At 34.9% G+C, this 25,503-nt stretch overlaps 1 protein-coding gene and 1 long non-coding RNA gene across 3 annotated transcripts in view; one reads left to right on the forward strand and one right to left on the reverse strand.

The window, feature by feature from the left end:
- Window positions 1-14,941, forward strand: part of BCAS4 (breast carcinoma amplified sequence 4) — a 76,305-nt gene extending 61,364 nt beyond the window's left edge. For both annotated transcript variants that reach the window (XM_051976592.1, XM_051976593.1), the window contains one exon: window positions 14,429-14,941. In XM_051976592.1, coding sequence (XP_051832552.1) covers window positions 14,429-14,533 — 105 coding nt within the window. In that variant the 3' untranslated portion in view covers window positions 14,534-14,941. The remainder of the gene's footprint in view (window positions 1-14,428) is intronic.
- The window catches only part of LOC127548918 (uncharacterized), a 444,700-nt gene that overhangs the window by 329,448 nt on the left and 89,749 nt on the right, over window positions 1-25,503 (reverse strand). The window contains exon 2 of the long non-coding RNA XR_007950483.1: window positions 6,499-8,165. This is a non-coding gene — a long non-coding RNA (uncharacterized LOC127548918). The remainder of the gene's footprint in view (window positions 1-6,498; window positions 8,166-25,503) is intronic.

A 25,503-nucleotide genomic window follows, 5' to 3' on the forward strand; every position in this document is an offset into this window, starting at 1 on the left:
CAATAGAACCTCCCCTGCTGACTATGCTTCCCGGGCAGATACTTTCCGTCCCTGCAAATCCATTCACTGCTCAGCTACTAATACTCACATCCCCAGGGTGGGATTTGGCTTGGGGAAGTGAATCTCTCACTTCTCAGGGTCTAGCCTCAGGGCAGTCGTTATCTCACAAAGGGGGTGTGGTGTGTGTGGGGGTGTTCTTTGAAAGGCACTTTCCCAGCTCAGCTCTGCAGGCCTGAGTTACTTTCCGGTGGGAAACTTTTTCCCAGATCACTCCGGCTCCTCCCTGCTTTTTGTAGCCTGTTGGCAGGACAGCTACCGGTCCATAAACCTTTTACTGCTCTGCAGAGGAAGCTGGTAATCTCCTGGTCCTGAAGGCAGACCTTACAGTCTTTAACAAAATGAGTAAAAAAATCAAAAGAACGACTGATAGTTTCTATACAGAAAAAGAACAGCTTTTCAACCCTGAAGAGACTAATAGCAGACCGTCTCCAGACAATTGTTGGTCTCCAATACAAAAGGCTCTCCTAGAAGAGACTATTAAAAACCTTAAAAGAGAGCAAGGAGAGAAATGGGGAAAGGAAAGAGAAGCTATGCAAGAGAACAACAACTTCCTGAAATGTGAATTAAACAATTGGAATTGAATGAATCGAGGAGACAAGAAGAATCAGTCAAGCAAATCCAAAAAAAATCAAACAATGGAAAAGAATGTGAAATACCTTCTTGGGAAACAACAGACCTGGAAAACAGATCCAGGAGAGACAATCTGAGAATCATTGGACTCCCAGAAAAGCATGATGAAAAAAAGAGCCTGGACACTATTTTCCAGGAAATTATCAAAGAGAACTGCCCAGAAGTCATAGAAACAGAGGGTAAAATAGACATTGAAAAAATTCATCGATCACCTACTGAAAGGGATTCTAAAATCAAAACACCAAGAAATATAGTGGCCAAATGCCAGAAGCCTCAGACGAAGGAAAAAATACTGCAAGCGGCTAGAAAAACCCAATTCAAGTATCGAGGAGCCACAATAAGGATCACCCAGGATCTAGCAGCATCCACATTGAAGGATCGAAGGGCCTGGAATATGATATTCCAAAAGGCTAAGGAACTTGGTATGTAACCAAAATTAACTTACCCAGCTAGAATGAGCATCTTTTTCTTTTTTTTTTTTTTAATAACTTTTTATTGATAGAACGCATGCCAGGGTAATTTTTTACAGCATTATCCCTTGCATTCACTTCTGTTCCGATTTTCCCCCTCCCTCCCTCCACCCCCTCCCCCAGATGGCAAGCAGTCCTTTACATGTTGAATAGGTTACAGTATATCCTAGATACAGTATATGTGTGCAGAACCGAACAGTTTTCTTGTTGCACAGGGAGAATTGAATTCAGAAGGTATAAATAACCCGGGAAGAAAAACAAAAATGCAAATAGTTCACATTCGTTTCCCAGTGTTCTTTCTTTGGGTGTAGCTGCTTCTGTCCCTCATTTATCAATTGAAATTGAGTCTTTGTCAAAGAAATCCACTTCCATCAGAATACATCCTCATACAATATCGTTGTCGAAGTGTAAATGATCTCCTGGTTCTGCTCATTTCACTTAGCATCAGTTCATGTAAGTCTCTCCAATCCTCTCTGTATTCATCCTGCTGGTCATTTCTTACAGAACAATAATATTCCATAACATTCATATACCACAATTTACCCAGCCATTCTCCAATTGATGGGCATCCATTCAATTTCCAGTTTCTAGCCACTACAAACAGGGCTGCCACAAACATTTTGGCACATACAGGTCCCTTTCCTTTCTTTAGTATCTCTTTGGGGTATAAGCTCAGTAGAAACACTGCTGGATCAAAGGATATGCACAGTTTGATAACTTTTTGAGCATAGTTCCAAATTGCTCTCCAGAATGGCTGGATGTGTTCACAATTCCACCAACAATGTACCAGTGTCCCTGTTTTCCCACATCCCCTCCAACATTCCACATTAACTTTCCCTGTCATAGAATGAGCATCTTTTTCCAGGGAAGAAGATGGACATTCAACGAAGTAAGCGAATTTCACCTATTTTTGATGAAAAAGCCAGAACTTAACAAAAAGTTTGATCTACAAATATAGAACTCAAGAGAAATCTAAAAAGGAAAAGATTAATCTTGGGAACTATATTTCTACTATAAAGATGTATAAAGAATACATGTATACCTTGTTCTAGAAACTAGATGTGGAAAGGACATTGTACCAGAAAAAGGGTAAAGTGGGGGTACTACATCTCATGAAGAGGCAAAGGAAACCTATTACATCTGAGAGAAAGAATGGAGGGGGATGAATATAATGGGTATCTTACTGCCGTCAGAATTGGCTTTAAGAAAAAAAATTTAGACATATTCAATTTATGGTGAAACTTCTCCCACCTCATTGAAAAGTGAGAAGGGAAAAGTGAAAAGGGAAGGAATAAGCTAAGCAGAAGGGAATACGGAAACTGGGAGGGAAAGGGGTGAGATAGGGGGAGGAACTCTAAGGCAGGGGGAGAGATACTAAAAAGGGAGGGCTGTGAGAAGCAAGTGGTGCTCACAAGCTTAATACTGGGAAGGGGGATAAGGGGAAAAGAAGGAAGAAAAGCATAAACGGGGTTAACAAGATGGCAAGTAATACAGAATTGGTCATTTTAACCATAAATGTGAACGGGGTAAACTCCCCCATAAAGAGGAAGTGCTTAGCAGAATGGATTAAAAGCTAGAATCCTACAATATGTTGTTTACAGGAAACACACCTGAAGCAGGGAGATACATGCAGGTTAAAGGTAAAAGGTTGGAGCAAAATCTGCTATGTTTCAGGTGAAGTCAAAAAAGCAGGGATAGCCATCTTGATTTCAGATCAAGCTAAAGCAAAAATTGATCTAATTAAAAGAGATAAGGAAGGGCACTATATCTTGCTAAAGGGTAGCATGGATAATAAAGCAATATCAATATTAAACATATATGCACCAAGTGGTGTAGCATCTAAATTCTTAAAAGAGAAATTAAGAGAGCTGCAAGAAGAAATAGACAGCAAAACTATAATAGTGGGAGATCTCAACCTTGCACTCTCAGAATTAGATAAATCAAACCACAAAATAAATAAGAAAGAAGTCAAAGAGGTAAATAGAATACTAGAAAAATTAGATATGATAGATCTCTGGAGAAAATGTAATGGAGACAGAAAGGAGTACACTTTCTTTTCAGCAGTTCATGGAACCTATACAAAAATTGACCATATATTAGGACATTAAAAACTTCAAACTCAAATTCAGTAAGTCAAAAATAGTAAATGCATCCTTTTCAGACCACAATGCAATGAAAATTACATTCAACAAAAAGCCAGGGGAAAATAGACCAAAAAATAATTGGAACAAAATAATCTCATACTAAAGAATGATTGGGTGAAACAGCAAATCATAGACATAATTAATAACTTCACCCAAGAAAACGATAATAATGAGACATCATACCAAAATGTATGGGATGCAGCCAAAGCAGTAATAAGGGGAAATTTCAGATCTCTAGAGGCCTATTTGCATAAAATAGAGAAAGAGAAGGTCAATGAATTGGGCTTGCAACTAAAAATGCTAGAAAAGGAACAAATTAAAAACTCCCAGTCAAACACTAAACTTGAGATTCTAAAAATAAAAGGAGAGATCAATAAAAGTGAAAGTAAAAAAACCTATTGAATTAATTAATAAAACTAAGAGTTGGTTCTATAAAAAAAAAACCCAACAAAATAGACAAACCCTTAGTAAATCTGATTTAAAAAAGGAAAAAGGAAAATCAAGTTGTTAGTCTTAAAAATGAAAAGGGAGAACTCGCCACTAACGAAGAGGAAATTAAAGCAATAATTAGGAGTTACTTTGCCCAACTTAATGCCAAAAAATTCGACAACTTAAATGAAATAAAAGAATACCTCCAAAAATATAGCTTGCCCAAACTAACAGAGGAAGAAGTAAATATCCTAAACAGTCCCATCTCAGAAAAAGAAATAGAACAAACTATCAACCAACTCCCTAAGGAAAAATCCCCAGGACCAGATGGATTTACATGTGAATTCTAACAAAAATTTAGAGAACAACTAACTCCAATGCTAAATAAATTATTTGAAAAAATAGGGATTGAAGGAGTCCTACCAAACTCCTTTTATGACACAGACATGGTACTGATACCGAAACCAGGTAGGTTGAAAACAGAGAAAGAAAATTATAGACCAACCTCCCTAATGAATATTGATGCTAAAATCTTAAATAAAATATTAGCAAAAAGATTACAGAAAATCATCCCCAGGATAATACACTATGACCAAGTATGATTTATACCAGGAATGCAGGGCTGGTTCAATATTAGGAAAACTATTAGCATAATCAACTATATCAATAACCAAACAAAAACTATATGATCATTTCAATAGATGCAGAAAAAGCATTTGATAAAATCCAACATCCATTCCTAATAAAAACACTTGAGAGCATAGGAATAAATGGACTTTTCCTTAAAATAGTCAGGAGCATATATTTAAAACTGTCAGTAAGCATCATATGCAATGGGGAAAAACTGGAACCTTTCCCAGTAAGATCTGGAGTGAAGCAAGGTTGCCTACTATCACCATTATTATTCAATATTGTATTAGAAACACTAGCCTCGGCAATAAGAGTCAAGAAAGAGATTAAAGGAATTAGAGTAGGCAATGAGGAAACCAAACTATCACTCTTTGCAGATGATAGGATGGTATACCTAGAGAACCCCAGAGATTCTACTAAAAAGCTATTAGAAATAATTCATAATTTTAGCAAAGTAGAAGGATACAAAATAAATCCCCATAAATCCTCAGCATTTTTATACATCACCAACAAAATCCAACAGCAAGAGATACAAAGAGAAATTTCATTCAAAATAACTGTTGATAGCATAAAATATTTGGGAATCTATCTACTAAAGGAAAGTCAGGAATTATATGAGCAAAATTACAAAAAACTTTCCACACAAATAAAGTCAGACTTAAATAATTGGAAAAATATTAAGTAATCTTGGATAAGCCGAGCGAATATAATAAAGATGACAATACTCCCTAAACTAATCTATTTATTTAGTGCTATACCAATCAGACTTCCAAGAAAATATTTTAATGATCTAGAAAAAATAACAACAAAATTCATATGGAACAATAAAAAGTCGAGAATCTCAAGGGAATTAATGAAAAAAAAATCAAATGAAGGTGGCCTAGCCGTACCTGATCTAAAATTATATTATAAAGCAGCAGTCACCAAAACCATTTGGTATCGGCTAAGAAATAGATTAGTGGATCAATGGAAAAGGCTAGGTACACAAGACAGAATAGTCAACTATAGCAATCTAGTGTTTGACAAACCCAAAGCCCCTAACTTCTGGGAAAAGAATTCATTATTTGATAAAAACTGCTGGGATAATTGGAAATTAGTATGGCAGAAATTAGGCATGGACCCACACTTAACACCATATACCAAGATAAGATCAAAATGGGTCCATGACCTAGGCATAAAGAATGAGATTATAAATAAATTAGAGGAACATAGAATAGTTTATCTCTCAGACTTGTGGAGGAGAAAGAAATTTGTGACCAAAGATGAACTAGAGACCATTACTGATCACAAAATAGAAAATTTTGATTACATCAAATTAAAAAGCCTTTGTACAAATAAAACTAATGCAAACAAGATTAGAAGGGAAGCAACAAACTGGGAAAACATCTTCACAGTTAAAGGTTCTGATAAAGGCCTCATTTCCAAAATATATAGAGAACTGACTCAAATTTATAAGAAATCAAGCCATTCTCCAATTGATAAATGGTCAAAGGATATGAACAGACAATTTTCAGATGATGAAATTGAAACTATTACCACTCATATGAAAGAGTGTTCCAAATCATTATTGATCAGAGAAATGCAAATTAAGACAACTCTGAGATACCACTACACACCTGTCAGATTGGCTAAGGTGACAGGAAAAAATAATGATGAATGTTGGAGGGGATGCGGGAAAACTGGGACACTAATGCATTGTTGGTGGAGTTGTGAACGAATCCAACCATTCTGGAGAGCAATCTGGAATTATGCCCAAAAAATTATCAAATTGTGCATACCCTTTGATCCAGCAGTGATACTTCTGGGCTTATATCCCAAAGAAATACTAAAGAAGGGAAAGGGACCTGTATGTGCCAAAATGTTTGTAGCAGCCCTGTTTGTAGTGGCTAGAAACTGGAAAATGAATGGATGCCCATCAATTGGAGAATGGCTGGGTAAATTGTGGTATATGAATGTTATGGAATATTATTGTTCTGTAAGAAATGACCAGCAGGATGAATACAGAGAGGACTGGCGAGACTTACATGAACTGATGCTAAGTGAAATGAGCAGAACCAGGAGATCATTATACACTTCGACAACGATATTGTATGAGGACATATTTTGATGGAAGTGGATTTCTTTGACAAAGAGACCTGAGTTTCAATTGATAAATGATGGACAAAAGCAGCTACACCCAAAGAAAGAACACTGGGAAACGAATGTGAACTATCTGCATTTTTGTTTTTCTTCCTGGGTTATTTATACCTTCTGAGTCCAATTCTCCCTATGCAACAAGAGAACTGTTCGGTTCTGCAAACATATATTGTATCTAGGATATACTGCAACATATCCAACATATAAAGGACTGCTTGCCATCTAGGGGAGGGGGTGGAGGGAGGGAGGCAAAAAAATAAATCGGAACAGAAACGAGTGTCAATATAAAGTAATTATTAAATAAAAATTAAAAAAAAAAAAGAAAAAATAACAACAAAATTCATATGGAACAATAAAAAGTCGAGAATCTCAAGGGAATTAATGAAAAAAAATCAAATGAAGGTGGCCTAGTTGTACCTGATCTAAAATTATATTATAAAGCAGTAGTCACCAAAACCATTTGGTATTGGCTAAGAAATAGATTAGTTGATCAGTGGAAAAGATCAGGTTCACAAGACAGAATAGTGAACTATAGCAATCTAGTGTTTGACAAATCCAAAGATCCTAACTTTTGGGATAAGAATTCATTATTTGATAAAAACTGCTGGGATAACTGGAAATTAGTATGGCAGAAATTAGGCATTTCTTACACCACACTTAACACCATATACCAAGATAAGATCAAAATGGGTCCATGACCTAGGCATAAAGAACGAGTTTATAAATAAATTAGAGGAACATAGGATAGTTTATCTCTCAGACTTGTGGAGGAGAAATAAATTTGTGACCAAAGATGAACTAGAGACCATTACTGATCACAAAATAGAAAATTTTGATTATATCAAATTAAAAAGCCTTTGTACAAACAAAACTAATGCAAACAAGATTAGAAGGGAAGCAACAAACTGGGAAAACATCCTCACAATTAAAGGTTCTGATAAAGGCCTCATTTCCAAAATATATAGAGAACTGACTCAAATTTATAAGAAATCAAGCCATTCTCCAATTGATAAATGGTCAAAGGATATGAACAGACAATTTTCAGAGGATGAGATTGAAACTATTACCACTCATATGAAAGAGTGTTCCAAATCACTATTGATCAGAGAAATAAAAATTAAGACAACTCTGAGATACCACTACACACCTGTCAGATTGACTAAGATGACAGGAAAAAATAATGATGAATGTTGGAGGGGATGCAGGAAAAATGGGACACTGATGCATTGTTGGTGGAGTTGTGAACGAATCCAACCATTCTGGAGAGCAATCTAGAATTATGCCCCAAAAGTTATCAAACTGTGCATACCCTTTGATCCAGCAGTGATACTTCTGGACTTATATCCCAAAGAAATACTAAAGAAGGTAAAGGGACTTGTATGTGCCAAAATGTTTGTGGCAGCCCTGTTTGTAGTAGCTAGAAAGTGGAAATTGAATGGATGCCCATCAATTGGAGAATGGCTGGGTAAATTGTGGTATATGAATGTTATGGAATATTATTGTTCTGTAAGAAATGACCAGCAGGATGAATACAGAGAGGCTTGGAGAGACTTACATGAACTGATGCTGAGTGAAATGAGCAGAACCAGGAGATCATTATACACTTCGACAACGATATTGTATGAGGATGTATTCTGATGGAAGTGGATTTCTTTGACAAAGAGACCTGAGTTTCAATTGATAAATGATAGACAGAAGCAGCTACACCCAAAGAAAGAATACTGGGAAATGAATGTGAACTATTTGCATTTTTGTTTTTCTTCCTGGGTTATTTTTACCTTCTGAATCCAGTTCTCCCTGTGCAACAAGAGAACTGTTCGGTTCTGCAAACATATATTGTATCTAGGATATACTGCAACATATCTAACATATATAGGACTGCTTGCCATCTAGGGGAGGGGGTGAAGGGAGGGAGGGGAAAAGGAACAGAGGCGAGTGCAAGGGATAATGTTGTAAAAAAAAAATTACCTTGGCATGGATTCTGTCAACATAAAGTTATTATAAAATAAAATAAAATATATAATAATAATAAAAAAGAAATAGATGAAGAAGAGTTTAAAGAAACTCTTTATTTTTGCATAGATAAGTGTCCAAGGATAAGTGGTCCAACAGGCAGTTTTCAGAAGAAGAAATACATACTATCAACAATCACATGAAAGAATACTCCAAATCACTAAAAATAAGAAAACGATAAATTAAAACAATTTTCTATTTTCATCTTAACCTTATTAATTGACAAAGATGCCTGCAGATGAAAATGGTAAATACTGGAGAAGCTGTGGGAAGATGGGAACAAAGAAACGAACATTCCACTATAGGTAAAGTTGTCAGTAGTCCAGCAGATCTGGAATTAATGTGAAATTTTACTAAAAAGGACACCATCCTGTTACATGAGTACTAGGAATATATCCCAAGGAGGTCAGAAGCAGATGGAAGGGTTCCCATGTATACACAAATATTTATAACAACAATGAATTATAAACAAAGTGAAGATTCATTGACTGGGGAATGGCTGAACAAATTTTATTATGTGAAATGAAATATTTTTTGTACATTTAAGAAATGCTGATTGTAAAGAATTAAAAGAAAGTTGGTTAGAATAGACTTGTGTGAACTGAAACAAAGTAAAATACGCAGAACTAGGAAAAATAGAAGTTGCATCTAAATGCAAAATTAGGAAGCTTTTTGCAGGCATAGTTAAGTGTTGATTTGTTTACTGTGCTTATATGTTATAAGGGGACATATGGATGTGTAGGGGGTGATTATTATTATTATTATTATTATTTAACAGGGATGTTAAAAAAAAAATACCCAATCCAACAAGAATATGACATTGGGGAAAAATCACTGGAGGACAGATACTCAACAGGATCCTTCCCTGATGATTCTTTCCTTAGAGAACAATCAGAAGTAGAATCTCAGGCTACATGAAACATAGTGGTATGGCTCAAGAATATAATTTCTTATGTTCTCACTTCCCCATTAACTTGTTACTTTTTGTAACATAACCTATTTGTTGGACACAGTTCTATCTCTTCTGTGTTCCTATTTGTATGGTATTGATGGGCTTTATTGTTTCTAGCTGTGCTCCAGCCATTCTTTTTGTTGTTAGGAAAAGGCCTTATGTGCTAGAGTGAGAGCAGGCCACTGTGAAAACCTGGTCCTCCTACAGGATAGCAGATCTAGAACCCTAAGGAACCTCAGAGGCCATTTAATCCAATCTTGTTATTTTTATAGATGTGATTGGCTAAGTGATTTGCCTAAAGATGGGAGAAAGAAGGCTCTCATATGGGATTTGAATCCAGGTCCTTAGGGCCAGCATTTTTTCCATTGTCTAATACTGCCTTTGGCTTTTATCATTCTCAATTTGAATTTCCACCTTTCCTCTGTGTTTAGCTTTGTTTGGATGGTGAAGAATTACTGGGATTCTGGGACAGTTCAGAAGTGAGATATTGTCCTTTTATCAAGCTGTAAAATAAAACATAGGAGGAATAAGTAAAGTTTTTCAGGGGCCCCCATCAATTCTAAAGCATTTATCAAGCAACCACATTGGAGAGACAATCTTTGTAAAGTAGGAAAAACACTGGCTTTTAAGTCAGATAATTAGTTCAAATCACAGTGCTTCCAAGGGCTCACCAAGTGACTGAATATGGCTTATTTAACCTTTTTGAGTTTTTGCTTTATCATTTAGAAAACCGAGAATGGTACTCGTGCTAGGAGTTGGATTCACATTAAAAGTAGCTCAAATCTTGGAGTGTCCCTATTTGAAATGGATTTGTTTGTTCCTTATCTCTTTTAGTGAAATCAACCCAAGAAGCTCTATCATATTCTGCTGTTATTTTGTTAGTTTTTGCTTCTTCCACATCTACTGGGTTCAACCTCAGCTCAGGCAACGGCTTCCCTTGATTTCCCAGAAAGCTATCAATAATTGTACCTGGAAGAGCTCTTAGAGATCATCTAATTTTGTCCTTTTGATAGACTGCAAATCTTAATGAGAGGAAGGCCTATTTTTGTTTCCCTGGCACTTGAAAACATTGCTATTTCTTGGTGAAGCTGCCTGGGGGGAAAAAACCCAACAAGCTCAAGGTCTGAAAGTAGCTTATCCAATATTAATTTTATCCTTTTATTAATATTCCTTTATTACTTACTCTTTATTATCTTTATTCTTTTATTTTATTGAACATTTATTAGGCACCAACTGGATGAAGGCAATTGTGCTAAGTTTTAGGAAAGTTACAAGTTTCAGTTATGACATTACTTCTTTCCTTGTGAAGCTTACAGTGTAATAGGAAAAGATAAACACATAAGCAGCTTTTGAGAAGAAAATGGAAAATATGTTGATAAAAAGTTCCACTTGATTCTGAATAGGGGAAGGTTTCTATTATATCTAATCAGATAATGGGTTCAAAGAGATTGGTAAGCCATAAGTATGTATATATTACCATATTATACATATTACCATATTACTCACATATTATGTGAGTTAAGAAAATATAAGCTAATGTTATCATGAAGCAAGTGTGCTGGAGGTGGTAGTTTGTGTGGTTTAAATCCACAAGAAGATTCCATCAGAAAAGAGAAAATGGGGCTTAGTTATAGAAGGAATTAGATGTAGAGTTAAGACTAGCACTCAGGTTTTCCAGCTCAGGACCGGCTTGTCTAGTCTATGAAGTTTGATGGAGAAAACTTAGCTTTTCTAAAGACCCATTTCTGGGGTAAGAATGACCAGTTGTGGATCTGAGCCCTTGGGTATTTCCCCATTGTTTGACTAGCATCTAGTGATTTTAGACCTTACAAGGTTACAAAGGCAATGTTGAATTGGCTGCATCTGATCTCTAGAGTACAACTGCTGTGGGGAAGAGGGGACTGCTGTTGTTTAGTTGTGGCAATTTGGTCAGTTCAGAATGAACTGAGGTAGGACTGCTGGGTAGGGTACATGGGCCAGTTCCTGTATATGTGTATAATAGGTGATTCATGATTGGCCTCACTAAACTCTAAATAGTATGGTTGGTTGCAGGGTTTCCAATGATAAACAGTAGCCTTATAATTATATTATTTTTAAAATATTAAGTTCAACAAAGTACCAGTTCAAATCTCCAATTTCATAGCATTTTATGATTATAGTGGTTGTTTTATATATTCATATATATGTATATGTATATGTATATATATATATATATATATATATATATATATACATACATACACAAAAAAAATGCAGTGGAACATAAGGACCAGAGCTATTATGCTTATAGCACTGATTTTTAGATAGATCTGGAATGAGTCATCTCATATCTCAGGGATACTGGAGTTTCAACTCTGTGGAGAGTAGAAAGGTGGCTGTAACTGGGCAATCACTCCTACATTCTTTTCTCTTCAAAAAAGATATCAAAATAGGCTTATACCATCAATTGTAATAAACTATCTAGTGTTTTGAAACCCCTTTTTGTAAAGTTTAGGATAAAGGCTATTTACCTTTATTATTAGGTTGAGGGAAGGAAATAGTCCTGCCCCAGACCTGGAGGATAACAGCTTAATCTCTGACCGATTGACTCTTTCCCACCAACTTTTTATTAGATAAAAGACAATCACAAATGGCAAACAAAAATATTGATCAAAGAAAACAATAAAATAGTAATAGGCAAGTCATTCATATTTGTGTAGATGATGGAGCATATATAAGAGTCAAAGTGCTCTAAAATCTGAAAATGTGATAAAATCTTAGCTCAGCTCAGCTGCAGAGAGAATGATCTCACTTAGCAATCTCTGGGTATAGGCACTAGGAATCAAAGGACATGATGGGAGTGCTCTTTCTCAGGAACTTATAGTTTTGGGGGTTTCTCTGTACTCCTACTTCTCTCTTCTGCAATCAGTATATATATATTCCATGTTATGGACTCAGAGATCTCTCAGCCTATCAGAATTTACATCTTCCTACAGACACAAAGGGCTTTTCTTCATAAGACCATCAAACTCATGAATCGGGGTCACATTATTTCATTTGTTCCTTACAAATGTCTTTCCCTATGAAAACCTTTTTTTATACCTTAATTTTATAGCTTAGGCAACTGAAGTTCAAGTAGAAAATCAAAGGATTTAAAATGAGAAGGAACTATAGAGATCATATAGTCCAATTCCTTCACTTAAATTTTTTAAAAAATTATAAGCATTTATTTTTTTCTCCCTTCCTTTCTCACTCCCATCTCACTCTGTATTTCAGACAAGAAAAAAGAAAAACAAAACTCTTGCCACAAATATGCAAATAAAGAGGTAAAAAAAAATGGCCATGTGCAAAAACCTGTCAATTTTGCATTTTGATCCCATCACCAATCTGTCAAGAGGTTACTAGCATGCTTCATCATTGGGCTTCTGATTGGTTAAATGGTACATTGGATAGAGCACTGTGCTTGGAATCAGGAAAATTCTCTTCATGAATTCAAATCCAGTTTCAGATACATAATAGTTGTATCATCCTCAGCAAGTCACTTAATCCCATTTGCTTTAGTTCCTCATCTGTAAAAATAAGCTGGAGAAGGAAAAGGCAAAGCACTCCAGGATCCTTTCCAGTTGGACATGACAGAAAAGACTCAACAGCAACAAAAACAACAATTACACTAATCAGAATTAAGCATTCCAAAGGAGTCATTACAATCTTCCAATTCCCTCCTTTATAGAAGAAATTGAGCACAGAAAAGAGACTTGTTCAAGGTGAAAGGAAGTAGGCTTTCCTCAAGAAAGCAGAACCCCTTGCTTTGGAACTGGAAGGGCAGATTTCAGCTTGATAGCAAAGACAATTTCCTTATAATTAAAGGTCTCTTTCAATAGAATGAGTGTACCACGAGGTAGGGTGAATGATTAAGTGAAGGATGTCACCTTATTAGTGATGTTGTAGAGAGACTTCTTCAGGTAACAAGATTGTGATAGATGACCTTTGAGGTCCGTTCTAGCTCTGAAATTCTATGATCCTTTGACGATGTCTTTAAGTTCTTCATAAGGCTTTTAAATAGGATAAGGTCTAGTACAAGGCTCTGAATACTTTATTAGAAGGGATCTTTGGCCGTGGGGAGTTGCCATTATACTAATTTTTCCAGATGTGGAATAGAAAAACAAGACACTGTGAGATTTTCCTCCCTCTTCCCAAAGTAAAATCAGTAAGCAGCTGCTCCCCAGCATTGGTCTTCTGGGAAAGACAGGAACCTGGAAATAAACAATAATGGCAATTTTGAATCATGTTCTTCCCCTACAACACAGAACAAAGTGATTTATATTGTTGGCATAGTAGAGCATTAGGGGCCATGGTAAGATTGGGTTTTTCCAAAAATGGCTCAGTTAGTCATTTGGATAATGATAGAAGGATTAAGCCTAGGGCAATTGAGATCTTGTATCAACTGGTGGCAAAAAGTACAGGCAGAATAAGAAACATTTTCAAAAGCTTCAATCCGTTATAAGTCATTTATTGAGCAACTAGATGATTCCATAATAATGAAGTCTATAATATGTGAAGACCAAGTTAGTATCCTGGATACCTTAGAATCAGCCAGAGTCAGGATAAGCAAAAGTCCTTGGTCTTTATTCTTGGTCTTTAGGGTTAGAAGTGAAGAGAAATGAACACAGGAATCTCTATACCTCTCCTCTTCATCTCCTGCCTAAACGTGACTCTGGCTAGTCTTACTCCACCCCCTAGTCCCTCCTACAATTCTCTGTATACACCAATTATCGAGCCAGCACAGAATAACGGGAAGGGCCATTTTCAAGCATATGCTTATAGAGTATTGTCCAATCGGTAATTAGGCTTAAGTGCTCGGTTGTCCAATCTCAGTGCATCAACTCAAAAATTTCAACCCTTTACAATAATGTCCAGTGGTATAGTGTTTAGCTAAGTCCCTCTTCTCATATAACCACTTTGAAAAGTTGTTTTTTTGATTTCAGAAACAGTCCACACCAGTTCCACAGAAGTATGAATTGCCCACACTCTACAGAACTGAAGACTACTTTCCCATGGAGATGCCTGGAACAAAGGGTCCAACACCATAGTGGATGTCCACTTGCAGCTTTTCCAGAGATGCTGTTTCAATCTCTTGATTCTTGATGGTGGAGAATGAAATATATATTTTAACAGCTTGGCTTTTTAAGAAAAAATTTTCAACTTTTTTCTTGCTTTTTTATAAAAGATTTTATGTGAAATGCAGCTCAAAAACTCTATCTGTGCCCATTTGTTCAAGGTTAGCCAGATAGACTTTTTAATGTTAATGTGCACACTGTTTGGATATTGCCTATATATATGCATGGTTTTCTTTTCTACTCAGTGGTGATCAATAAGTAAAAGTCACAGCCTTGGCTTGTTTACTGTGGATGCCTGGAGGTCAATTTATTCTTCTTTTTATTTGTGAACTCAATAAAAAGCATCAAACACCTGGCCTTGATTGGTTTTAAGAACAATAAGTATTGGTTATTTTCTCTGTATATTTGTTTCTTGGAAAATTATTCCTGTCATAATATTAAAGCTGACCCATCCCAAGTGAACTGTCCTTGATATTCATGATGGTTGTAACTGTGTCCCTCTCCACGGGATAGTTCACACCACTGGCCTTTGTATTTTCAATCAAAATCCAAAGGTTATTTGGTTATTACAAAGATCTCCAAGCCACATACAACTTATTTTTCTCAGACGCATAGACGTTAGCTTTAAATCATCATTTTAGCCTCTTTGAATTTAATGTTGTTTTAATGACTCCTTCATATAACAATTATTTATTAGCACATAAAGGAAGATATGGAGGAATGGGCATTGTAAGAGACATGCCAATCTTTTTTTTTTAATGCTAGCATTGCCTCTAGCCAACAGATAAAAGCAGAGAAAAGTGTTCTGAGGCTAGAGTAAGACTTACTCATTCTTTTACTGTTATAACACTGATTTTCATGAAAAGAAGGAGAAAAATAACTGATAGGTTAGATCTCTTTGTTGGAGAACAATTTAGTTTCAGGGATTTGTTATTCCTGGAGAATTTTCCTTCTTTATCTCTATTTCCCTGTGTTGTATATGTCCTTGAGAAAATCCTGTATTCCAGACAATGCGAAGAGCTGCCTGAGTCTTAATCACAAACAGCAAAAATTGGAATAGGATGGGTAAAGCATTTTTCAGGTGCTTTATTAAGAGAGGAGAAGGGATGAGAGAAAGAACATAAGAGGCTGGCACTGACAAAAAGCAGCACCGCCTTACTTTCTAAAATAGGAGTAAAGGAGGAGAGTAAAAGAATATGATTAAGTAATTTAAAATGTAGAATTTGAGAGCAGAGCAACATCCAATAGAGGGCTATGAAACACGAGGTTGGAAAAAATAAAACAAACAAACATGAGGTTAGGTTTCATATTGAGATGGAGAAATGAGATGATGGTATAGGAAGCTTGGAAAGAAAATAGAAAGTTTGGTTCAAAGTACTATTATTAACTAATATTGAAACTCATACATCTTTTTGTCTAGCAATTAAGTACTATTATTAACTAATATTGAAACTCATACATCTTTTTGCCTAGTAATTATTCCTCTCCACATCTTAAAAAGGTAAATTCCTTGTGAAGTTGATTTTTTGAAATCAAATGCTAGACTTTATATTCATTTTCAAATTTACATTAGATTTCATCTCAGCCTATCACTAAACTGTCAAGAAATTGTTTGACTTGATTCTGCAATTCAATATGTTACCTATTTCTCCTAGCTTTATATCATCTGCACATCTGAAGAGCACTTACACTCCTCCAAAGTCACTAAAATGTGAATACCCTTTGACCTAGCAATATTATTGGTAAAGTGGTAATAGAGTGCTAGAATGTGAAGTCAAGAAAACTGAAATTCAATTATGGCCTCAGTGAGCCTCTGGGTGGGTAAGTACTTAATCTTTATTTCCTTCAGTTTTTTCATCTATTAAATGGAAATGGTAATAGTACCTTACCTCTTATGTATGTAAATTCTAGCTTTTCTTATTACATTATACCTGAGAGTTAAAAGAAAGAAGCTAGAAGTATGAAAATATTTATGACAACACTTTTTTTTTTGTCAAAGAGAAATAGAAAATAGTAAGAAAAATAAAAGTGGACCCTGCTTCATAAATTACTTGGAGAATTAATGTTTACCAGGGCTCTTCTACCTTGTCATCTAAAATTATCAAAGTTTAAAGTTGGATTAAGACTTTATAACTATCCTGTATTTATATATGCATACAAAACCCATGATTTCCTAATAATTGTTGAACATAGATACATCTGTACATCTCTACCAATACACACTGCTGTATTTCAGCACATTACAAGAATCTTGTGATGTTCTCAGTCCAGGCATGCCATCCCTTTCTTGAGGGTTAGTAGTACATGAGGACCAATTATACTGGTTTAAGCCTATTCATATTTTGCTAGGCTGGTCTTCATTTAACAGATAAATAACACTCAAAAAAATGTTATTAGCTCGGTCTGTTCTACTAGAGTTTATATTCTCCTCGAACAGCTTTCAAGAACCCAGGATCCCCTCTACATGTACATGAGGAAGCCAAGATGTCACAAAGGCTTTAGTGAAGGATTTGTATGTGTTACACAAAGCATGTAATCACTTCAACAGTTTCCTTTTTGTAGTGGAATCACAATTTAGCCAATATAAATAAGAAATATATGAGTAGAAGGGTTGACATTATTAAGAGTGGTACCTTGTATCAGAGGACAATCTCTTGTCCTACAGATCCTTCTCTCTCCTCCCCTACTCCCCCCAAAAGAATCAATGTGGTCTCTAGTAGCATTCTGGTTATATAATGTGAAGTATTTTGGCCTTGACATTATCCCTTAGGCATGTTCCTAAAAAGCTATGCATAAATGATCAAGGAGTTTTTCTGCTGACTTAATTTTGAAAATGCATTAAAAACTTTGATCTTAATTAACAATAAACATTGAATTTAAGAATAAAAAAAAAGAAATGGAAAATAAAGAGTACGGCCATTATTTGAGGAATGGGCAGACAAATTATGGAAATTGGGTTTAAAGGAATATTATTGCATTGTAAGAAATGAGAAAATTCAAAATAACCCGGAAAGATTAGCATGAAGTGATTCTGAGTAATTTGAGAACCAGAAGAATAATTTGTACAATGACTATTTTATTTTATAAAGAAAAGCAGCTCAAAAAAGCTTAAGAACTCTTTGGTGCAATGACCAATTATGTTTCCAAATGGCTGAAGATGAAACATGCTTTCTATCACTTGATGGACTAAAGGTACAGAATAAAGCATTTTTTTTTTTTAACACACTCAGTGTGTGAATTTGTTTTTTTGTTTGTGTATTGATTGCAAAATATTTTGTCTTTGTGGCTAGAGAAGGTAGTGACACTGAAGTAGAAAAAGAATGTTGAAAGTATGAAACTTTTTTTTCAAAACATAAATAAGTGTTGTACCTTTTCAGCTTTTTCCTCCATCTATTGAGATAATCATGTGGTTTGGGATATTTTAGTTTTTAATGTGATTAGTTAGGTGTATTGTTTTCTTAATACTTAATTATCTTTGCATTACTAGTAAAATCCAATGTGGTTACAAATGGTTTGGATAAATCATTGTCATTTATTCAACAAGAGTTCATTTAAATTTTTTTGAATCAATATTCACTAATAATATTGGCCTGGGGCTATGTTTGTATCATAAAAAAAATCTAGTGAGGTGCTTTATTTCTCATTTTTTGAGAATAATTTGGCTGTAGTGGTACTAATTATTTTTAACAGTTTGATAGAATTCTCTTGTCATTTCATTGGAGATACAATATTTCTCCCCTCCTTTGGTAGCTTCTTTACAGCTAATTTTAGTTCTTTTTCTGAGATTGGATTATTTAAGATCTCTATTTGGTCTTCTATTCATTTGGATATTTGATATTTTGAAGGTGTTTTCCTCTATTTCTTTTGTAGTCTCAATTTTCTTAACATGTGACTGTAAATAGATTCTGTTAATTTTTTAAATTTCTTCTCTTTTTGTTGCGATTTTACCTTGTTTATTTGTTGATTTGATGTTCTGCCTTCTTTTTCGTCAGATGTACTAAAGGTTTACACAAATTTAGTAGTCTTTCAAAGAGTCAGCTTTTAGTTTTATTTATCATTTTAAAAGTTATTTTTTGGTTTCTAGTTAGTTCTAATTTTTGAGTTCCTTTTTTGTAAGCTTGGGCTTGCTTGTTGGCTTTTGAATTTTTTCAAAACTACATATTCAGCTAATTAATTTTTCTATTTTCTATTTTGTTAATATATTTGTAGGAAAACCATTTTTTCCTCTAAGGATTGCTTTAGCTGAAACCTAAACATTTTGTTCGGTTAGTTCATAATAATTTTCTTTCACATAATTAGTAGTTGTTCTGATTTGTTCTTTGATCCACTTGTTATTTAGGCTTTTATCCATTTGAATTTTTTTGAATCAATATTCACTAATAATATTGGCCTGGGGCTATGTTTGTTTCATAAAAGAAATCTAGTGAGGTCTGTGCTCCCAGAACTTTTCATTGTTTTTATTGTATTATATTCTATAAAAGATGTGTTTACTATTTGTACCTTCTTATATGCACCATTTTTACATTTATTTGCAATATTCTGTGACCTAATAATAGTTTTTATAAAAGCTCCATGTGGTGATGAGAAATGAGTCTACTCCTTAGAAGTTCCATTTAAAAGCTTCCAAAAGTCCTGCAGCTATAGTTTTTCCAATAATTTGTTAGTTTTCTTTCTTCTCTTTGATTTATCTTTATTTATTATCTAAAACTGAGAAAAGGACATTGAACTCTCCTGTCACTATTGTGTTAACTTAGTTCCTTTGTCTTTCTTGCTTTTATCTAGTTATTTAATTCTTTTTCTTCCCTCAGTTAAGTAAATTACATCTTTTTCTCCTTACCTTCCAAATGTTATTTTTAAAACTTCATTTTCTTCTTTTCTAAAAGTGATTTCTTTATTCTTTTCATCATTTATCTTCCCTTCTGTCTATTTTAGGCCTTTAACTTTGATTCATGACTTTTATGCTTATTTAGTCCTCATCCTGGAATTAAATCTTCTAATTAAATCTGTTATTCCTTTATAGATCTTGCATCCATGGTTCCCCTCTTTTTTGTTGTGCTTCCCTCATAGAAATATCAATTTCTATTGCTTCAAGGTAATATTTTTCTTAGGAGACTGATTATTAAGTTCATTATTAACTTTTGCCCTTCCCATGATCATTTTTTTTAAAATGCTATTTGCCTTGACAATTCATTCCTGGGTCCATTTCCTCAAACTCTTCTGGGTGTCAGTTGCCCTAACAAGCTCTGATTCCCCCTAGTCTGAAGAAAGATAAATGTTTTTTCTAAGAATCACATTTTTAAAGCTCGTAATCATTGTAAGGTTTCCATGCTCTTTGTAGAACATCTTTCTTCTCCCATAGGAACATTCATCAGAAGCATCCCTCCCAGAACTAAAACAAGATTGCTCTCTTTTTTTTTTTTTTACTTTCTCCCTTTTCTTCCTTATCCATTCTCCTGTAGGTTTGTTTCCTTTGGAGAGCTCACAAATGTTATTGTGCATTCATATTTAGCTGCTGACCTAATTAGGGCAAAATATATATTTCCCTCTATTTTCTCCCTCTCCTCCTCTCTTTTATGCACTCTTCCCTTATTTATTTTAGTTCTCCAAGAACAACAAATTGATTCACTTGTAGATAGGGTGTTGTGAGACCTAGTCTATGATGTTTCAGGTTAATTTTTCCACCTTCACTTCTATTTTACTTTTACTTTCACCCTTGTCTCCTTTAGTACATTAAGAAATCTTTTAAAGGTCTTCTTTTGTTGTATTTGTTTATTTTTCTTGTATGGCTATATCTGGATATTTGGAAAGTGAATAATTTCTTCAGGTTAGGATATCTTTCTAGAAATATTTTGAATGACTTTATATTTTATTTTTTACTGAATGTTTTAAGGTTTACATCTTGAGTTCCTTTGCTCTTCAAAACACATTCATTTTTCCATTTCCTCTGGCAGATTGTTAGATGCAAAAAATTTCTGTCATATGAATTTTTTTCCTTATGTTTGAAGTTCTTTCCCCTAGTTGTTTTCAGAATTTGTTGTTTTTCAGTGGAATTATTTAATGTAACCATTTGGAGTCTGCAGTATAGGACCGTGTGTGTGTGTGTGTGTGTGTGTGTGTGTGTGTGTGTGTGTGTGTGTGTTGATCTGAAGGTTTTTTGATTGGTATTTTTTTCCTCCCCTCCACACCAGGTTCAGAAGTTCTGGGCAATTTTCTTGTATTATTTCATGCATTGTGGCATTTTTTAATTTGTCATTTTCTTCTGGAACACCTATAATTCTAAAGTTGTTTCATTTCAGCCTTTGAGATAAATATATTTTGGTTATGTATGGATTGTATTTTCTTTTAATGTTACTATTTTTGTTTCTCTTCTTCCTGATTGAACTTCTTTGTATTTGTGTTGCCAGTTATGTTCTCTTTTGAAACTTGACTATTGTCAATTATTTCTGCTATGCAAACCGCAGATTCTGTTTCCAAAATTCATATATTTTTTAAAGCATTCAGGAATATTTTGCTGTGGTGATATGTTCTCTTAGGAAGCCATGGGATAGGTTGCCTTATCACATATTGATTCATTTTCCTTTGTCTGGTAAAATTTATTCATATCTGTTTGGACTTCTTTTTAACCTGCTCTGGAGGCTACATTTTCTTCTGTTATCAGTATCTTTCTTGTTGATTTATCTGTTTATGCTTAGGGTCTTTAAATAAGATTTCTTTTTTCTTTCTTTCTTTTCTTTTCTTTTTTTTTTTGGCAATATTTAGCAATCACAGTCTTGTTTTCTTTTAATTGTTTATTACTGACTTTTTGACTCCTTCCCTCTTGAATGTGTTTTTCCTGGGGCCAGATCTCAATGCAGTCTTAGTCTCTTCTTACACAATTTACATTTCACCAGCCTTAATCTCAACCTCAAGTAACTTGTTTATGAACTGATACAGAGTTAAGTGAACAGAACTAAAACAATTTTATAAAATGATAACAATATTGCAGAAAAAAAATTTTTAAAGGGCCTTAAAATTCAAATCAACTCAATGATAAAGCATAATTTCAAAAGAATGAGGATAAAACATTCACTCATTTATCTCCTGACAGAAAGGTGATAAAACTTAAAATGCTAAAAGAGACATACATTATCAGACATGAGTGAGTTATATGGGAATTTATTTCACCGGACTATGCATATTTGTATCCTGATGGCTTTTTAAAAAATGTATTCAATGGGAGGGAATTGAAAGGGACAATTTGATTAAAAAAAACAAACTTGTTATTTGAAAAAGGACACAATTAATGAACATTTATTAAGACTTATTATATAACAGATACCAGATATTATATACTAGATATACTAGATACCAGAGACTTATTATATACCAGATGTAATAAGTGCTGGGGATACAAATAAAAGCAAAAAATAGTTCCTGCACTTAAGGAGCTCATATCTAATGGAGGAGACAACATGAAAACAATTACGTATGAACAAACTATATAAGATAAATAAAAATAATCAAAAGAAGGGAGGCACTAGAATTAAGAGAGATTGGGATAAGTTTCCTGTACAAGGTAGGATTTTACCTAAAACATGAAGGAAGCCAGGAAATAGAAATGAGGAGGGAAAGCAATCCAGATATGGACGAGAGCCAGTGAAAATGTTAAGATGGGAGATGAAGATTCATCTGAGATACAGCATGGAGGCCAATGTCACTAAATCAAAGAGTACGTGGTAGGGGTATGTGTAGAGAATAAGAAAGAGGTGTCTGTATAAAGTTTTAGAACACTGGAAAGGTGGTGTAAGATATGACTGGAAAGATAGAAGAGGACCAGGTTATTATGTTTACTGACTATAGCCAGGCACTATGCTTATCACTGAGGTTACCAAAAAAAAAAAAAAAAAAAAATGAGATAGTCCTTGCCCTCAAGGAACTCATAATTTAATGTGGCACAGGGAAGACAATATATAAAAATAAACTGAAAAGAAAGGTGAGTAGGGATTTAAAGTCCTAACAAATATAGCTGATTGAGAAATAAATGGCTGCTCTGGGTGTTCTCCTTAAATGGAGGGTCTAGAAGGAGCTCTTTACTATTTACCCTCCCTTCTCTCTAACCAGAGGGAAAGAAAGTAAGATAGAAGTTTGAATTTTAAGGTTGATGTGATTTTGCTAGATTTCCACCTTCCATTCTCTCCAATTCCTTTAAAAAATCATTCTGGAGGATAAATAGAGGATGAACTGGACTGGAGAGAGACTTGTGGCAGACAGACCAACCAGTAGGCAATAATCTGTTTGAGGGATGAGAGCCTACATTAGGGCAGTAGAAGTAGCAGAGAAGAGAAAGAAGACTATACAAGAAATATTAGGAAGGTGAAATCAATAGACTTTAGCAACAGATGAGAAATGGGAGTTGGAGTGGGATTAGAGAGTAAGGAATTCAGGATGACAATTAAATTGCCAGTTTGGGAGAATGGTGATACTCTCAATAGTAACAGGGATGTTTGGAAGGGAGAGGGTTTGGGGGAAAGTTAATTAATTCTTTCATTGTCATACATATTGATTTAAAGATATTTATGGGACATCCAGATGTAAAGTAGCAATTGGAAATGCAAAACTGGAGGTCGATAGAGATGTTAGGGAATAAGTGGATTTAAAAATCATTAGGATATAGAGATGATAATCAGATTCATGGAAATTGACAAAAATCACCAAATGAAACACTATGTAGGGGGAATAGGGGCTCAGAATAGAGTCCGATGGGACACCCCAAAACAGAGAATATCCTGGATGAAAATCCATCCAATAAAAGACTGAAAAGTGATTATATAGGTAGGAGGAGAAACAGGAGAGAGCAGTGTCCCCAAAAATGGAAGCAAGAATCAAGGAGAAGAGGATGATTGTGACAGTGTCAGAGGCTGTAGAGTCAAGAATGATGTGGATTAATAAAAGGCCATTGGCTCTGGCAGTTAAAAAATCATGGGTAACTTTGAAGGGAGAAGTTTCAGTTGAATGATGGATGAAGTCAGAAGTTATTTTGTGGAGAGTTAGCAGGATCAATGGATTAAAAATTTGTTTAACTTTTATTTTGCTTTAAAGATGGGCATATTTATAGGCAGTAGGGAAGTAAAAAGAAGATAATGAGAAACTGAAAATAAGGGAGAAAGGGGGATCAAAGAAGGGACAATCAGAAATGGAATCACTATTGCATTAATTTGTGTATTCAGGCATTTAGGCAATAAGAAATAAGGAGGAAAAGAGAAGAGGGAGTTACCAATGAATAACCTGAATTATTTTTTAGTTAAATGTGAGGCAGAGTTTTCAACTGAGAGGGTGGGAAGTAGGGGAGTAATGGGAGGTTTGATGAGGGATGAAAAGATTTAGAAGAGCTTGGATGGTAAGTAGGAGTTAATTAGGGAGGTGTAAAAGCATTTCATAGCAGCAATGAGGATGTTACATAACACAAATTTGTAGTGGACTTAGTACAGTTGTGTGATTTCTCCAATTTTGTCCAAAAGTATACATGTAGGAGTAATGGCAGAGAATAGTGGGAGTTATCCAAGGCTAAGGCTTGGCAGAGCACAGATCAACAATATGATAAGGGACTCAAGAGAAGAAGGCAATGTTGAGTTGAATTGTTTTACTAAGAGGTCAAAGTAGAGAAAGGAGAATATGGCTAATACTGGGATGATGGTTTGGGAGAGAACTGAGGTGTCAAAGGACTAGAGGTCACTATGTGAATAAAGATTAAGATTGAGCATTGGAAGGCAGAGGAGAGGTGGAAAGCCAACAGCGTGTAGTTAAAGTAATTTCAGAGGCCATAAATGGGGCCAGTGCATATATAGGTTATGGTAAGATCAAGAGTATGACCATCTTTGTGTGTGGTTGATATGAGATGGAAGAATAAGTCAAGGGAAATGAGTTAAGTTCAATAACCAGGAGGTTTGAGTGTCACATGTATATTAAACTCCCCTGATATGAGGGCAGGAGTAGGAAGGAGAGAAAGATGAACCAGATTCTGAACTTGTTAAGGCAAGTGGTATCCTGGAGATTGTAGACAAAAGCTATCAGGATTGTGACTGGGTAGGAGATATAGATTTGTGAACTTCAAAGAAGAGGCCACTGAATGTGTATGGTAAGAAAACCTGGTAGTGACAATTTGAAGCAAGGATTGCTGCCCTCTTTCCCACAAAGTCTGAAGGTGGGTAAGGAGTAAGTCAAAGTGCAGCCAGTGCTAGTAAGTGTAGCCAGAGAGGGAAGTTGTATGTTCAGGAGGGAGCCAGGTCTCAAGAAGAGCAGAAGATATTCAAAATGTATTATATAATTAAAAACCAACAAGGTGAATATGATGAAGATTAATGATTTCAAATGGCAATTTTCTTTTTCTTTTCTTTCTATATGGAAATGTTTATATTTATTGGTGTTAAGTTCAGAATAATAAATCATGAAAAACAATAAGTATGCCATATATACTTTCATCCAAGTAACTGATAAGCATATTAAATAATGCAGGTCAAGGACAGATTCTAAGGATGCTAAAGATATTCTCTAAGTTTCTTTGCATCCATTTACAATTTCTGTTCCCTGATCACAAAGCTTTGGTTTGGGTTATATTGAAAAAAACAAATTAGAAGACAAGGACAATTTAGAAGAGGGAGGCTGGGGCAATGAAACCTTGCTAGAGAAACTGATTCTATTCAGTGGTAAAGACCATGTTTTAAGTGAACACTTAATTTCATCTGTCATGAACACCACCTAAAACCAGAGTTCTCTGGGGTAATTGTCAAACTTTCTTTGGCTCTCATGGATCCAGTTGTCTCTTTACCTTTAGTTCCACTCTTAATGAGTGAGAGTGCCTTATCTCATTGGTCTAGAATTTGCAGATGTATATTATTCAATTAAATATTGGCTCAAGTTCCAAAATTACTAGGAAAACCCTTCTTTATTGTGTCAGTAGTCTTTTG

Source organism: Antechinus flavipes, chromosome 2, assembly GCF_016432865.1.
Source record: "Antechinus flavipes isolate AdamAnt ecotype Samford, QLD, Australia chromosome 2, AdamAnt_v2, whole genome shotgun sequence".
Taxonomy (NCBI): domain Eukaryota; kingdom Metazoa; phylum Chordata; class Mammalia; order Dasyuromorphia; family Dasyuridae; genus Antechinus; species Antechinus flavipes.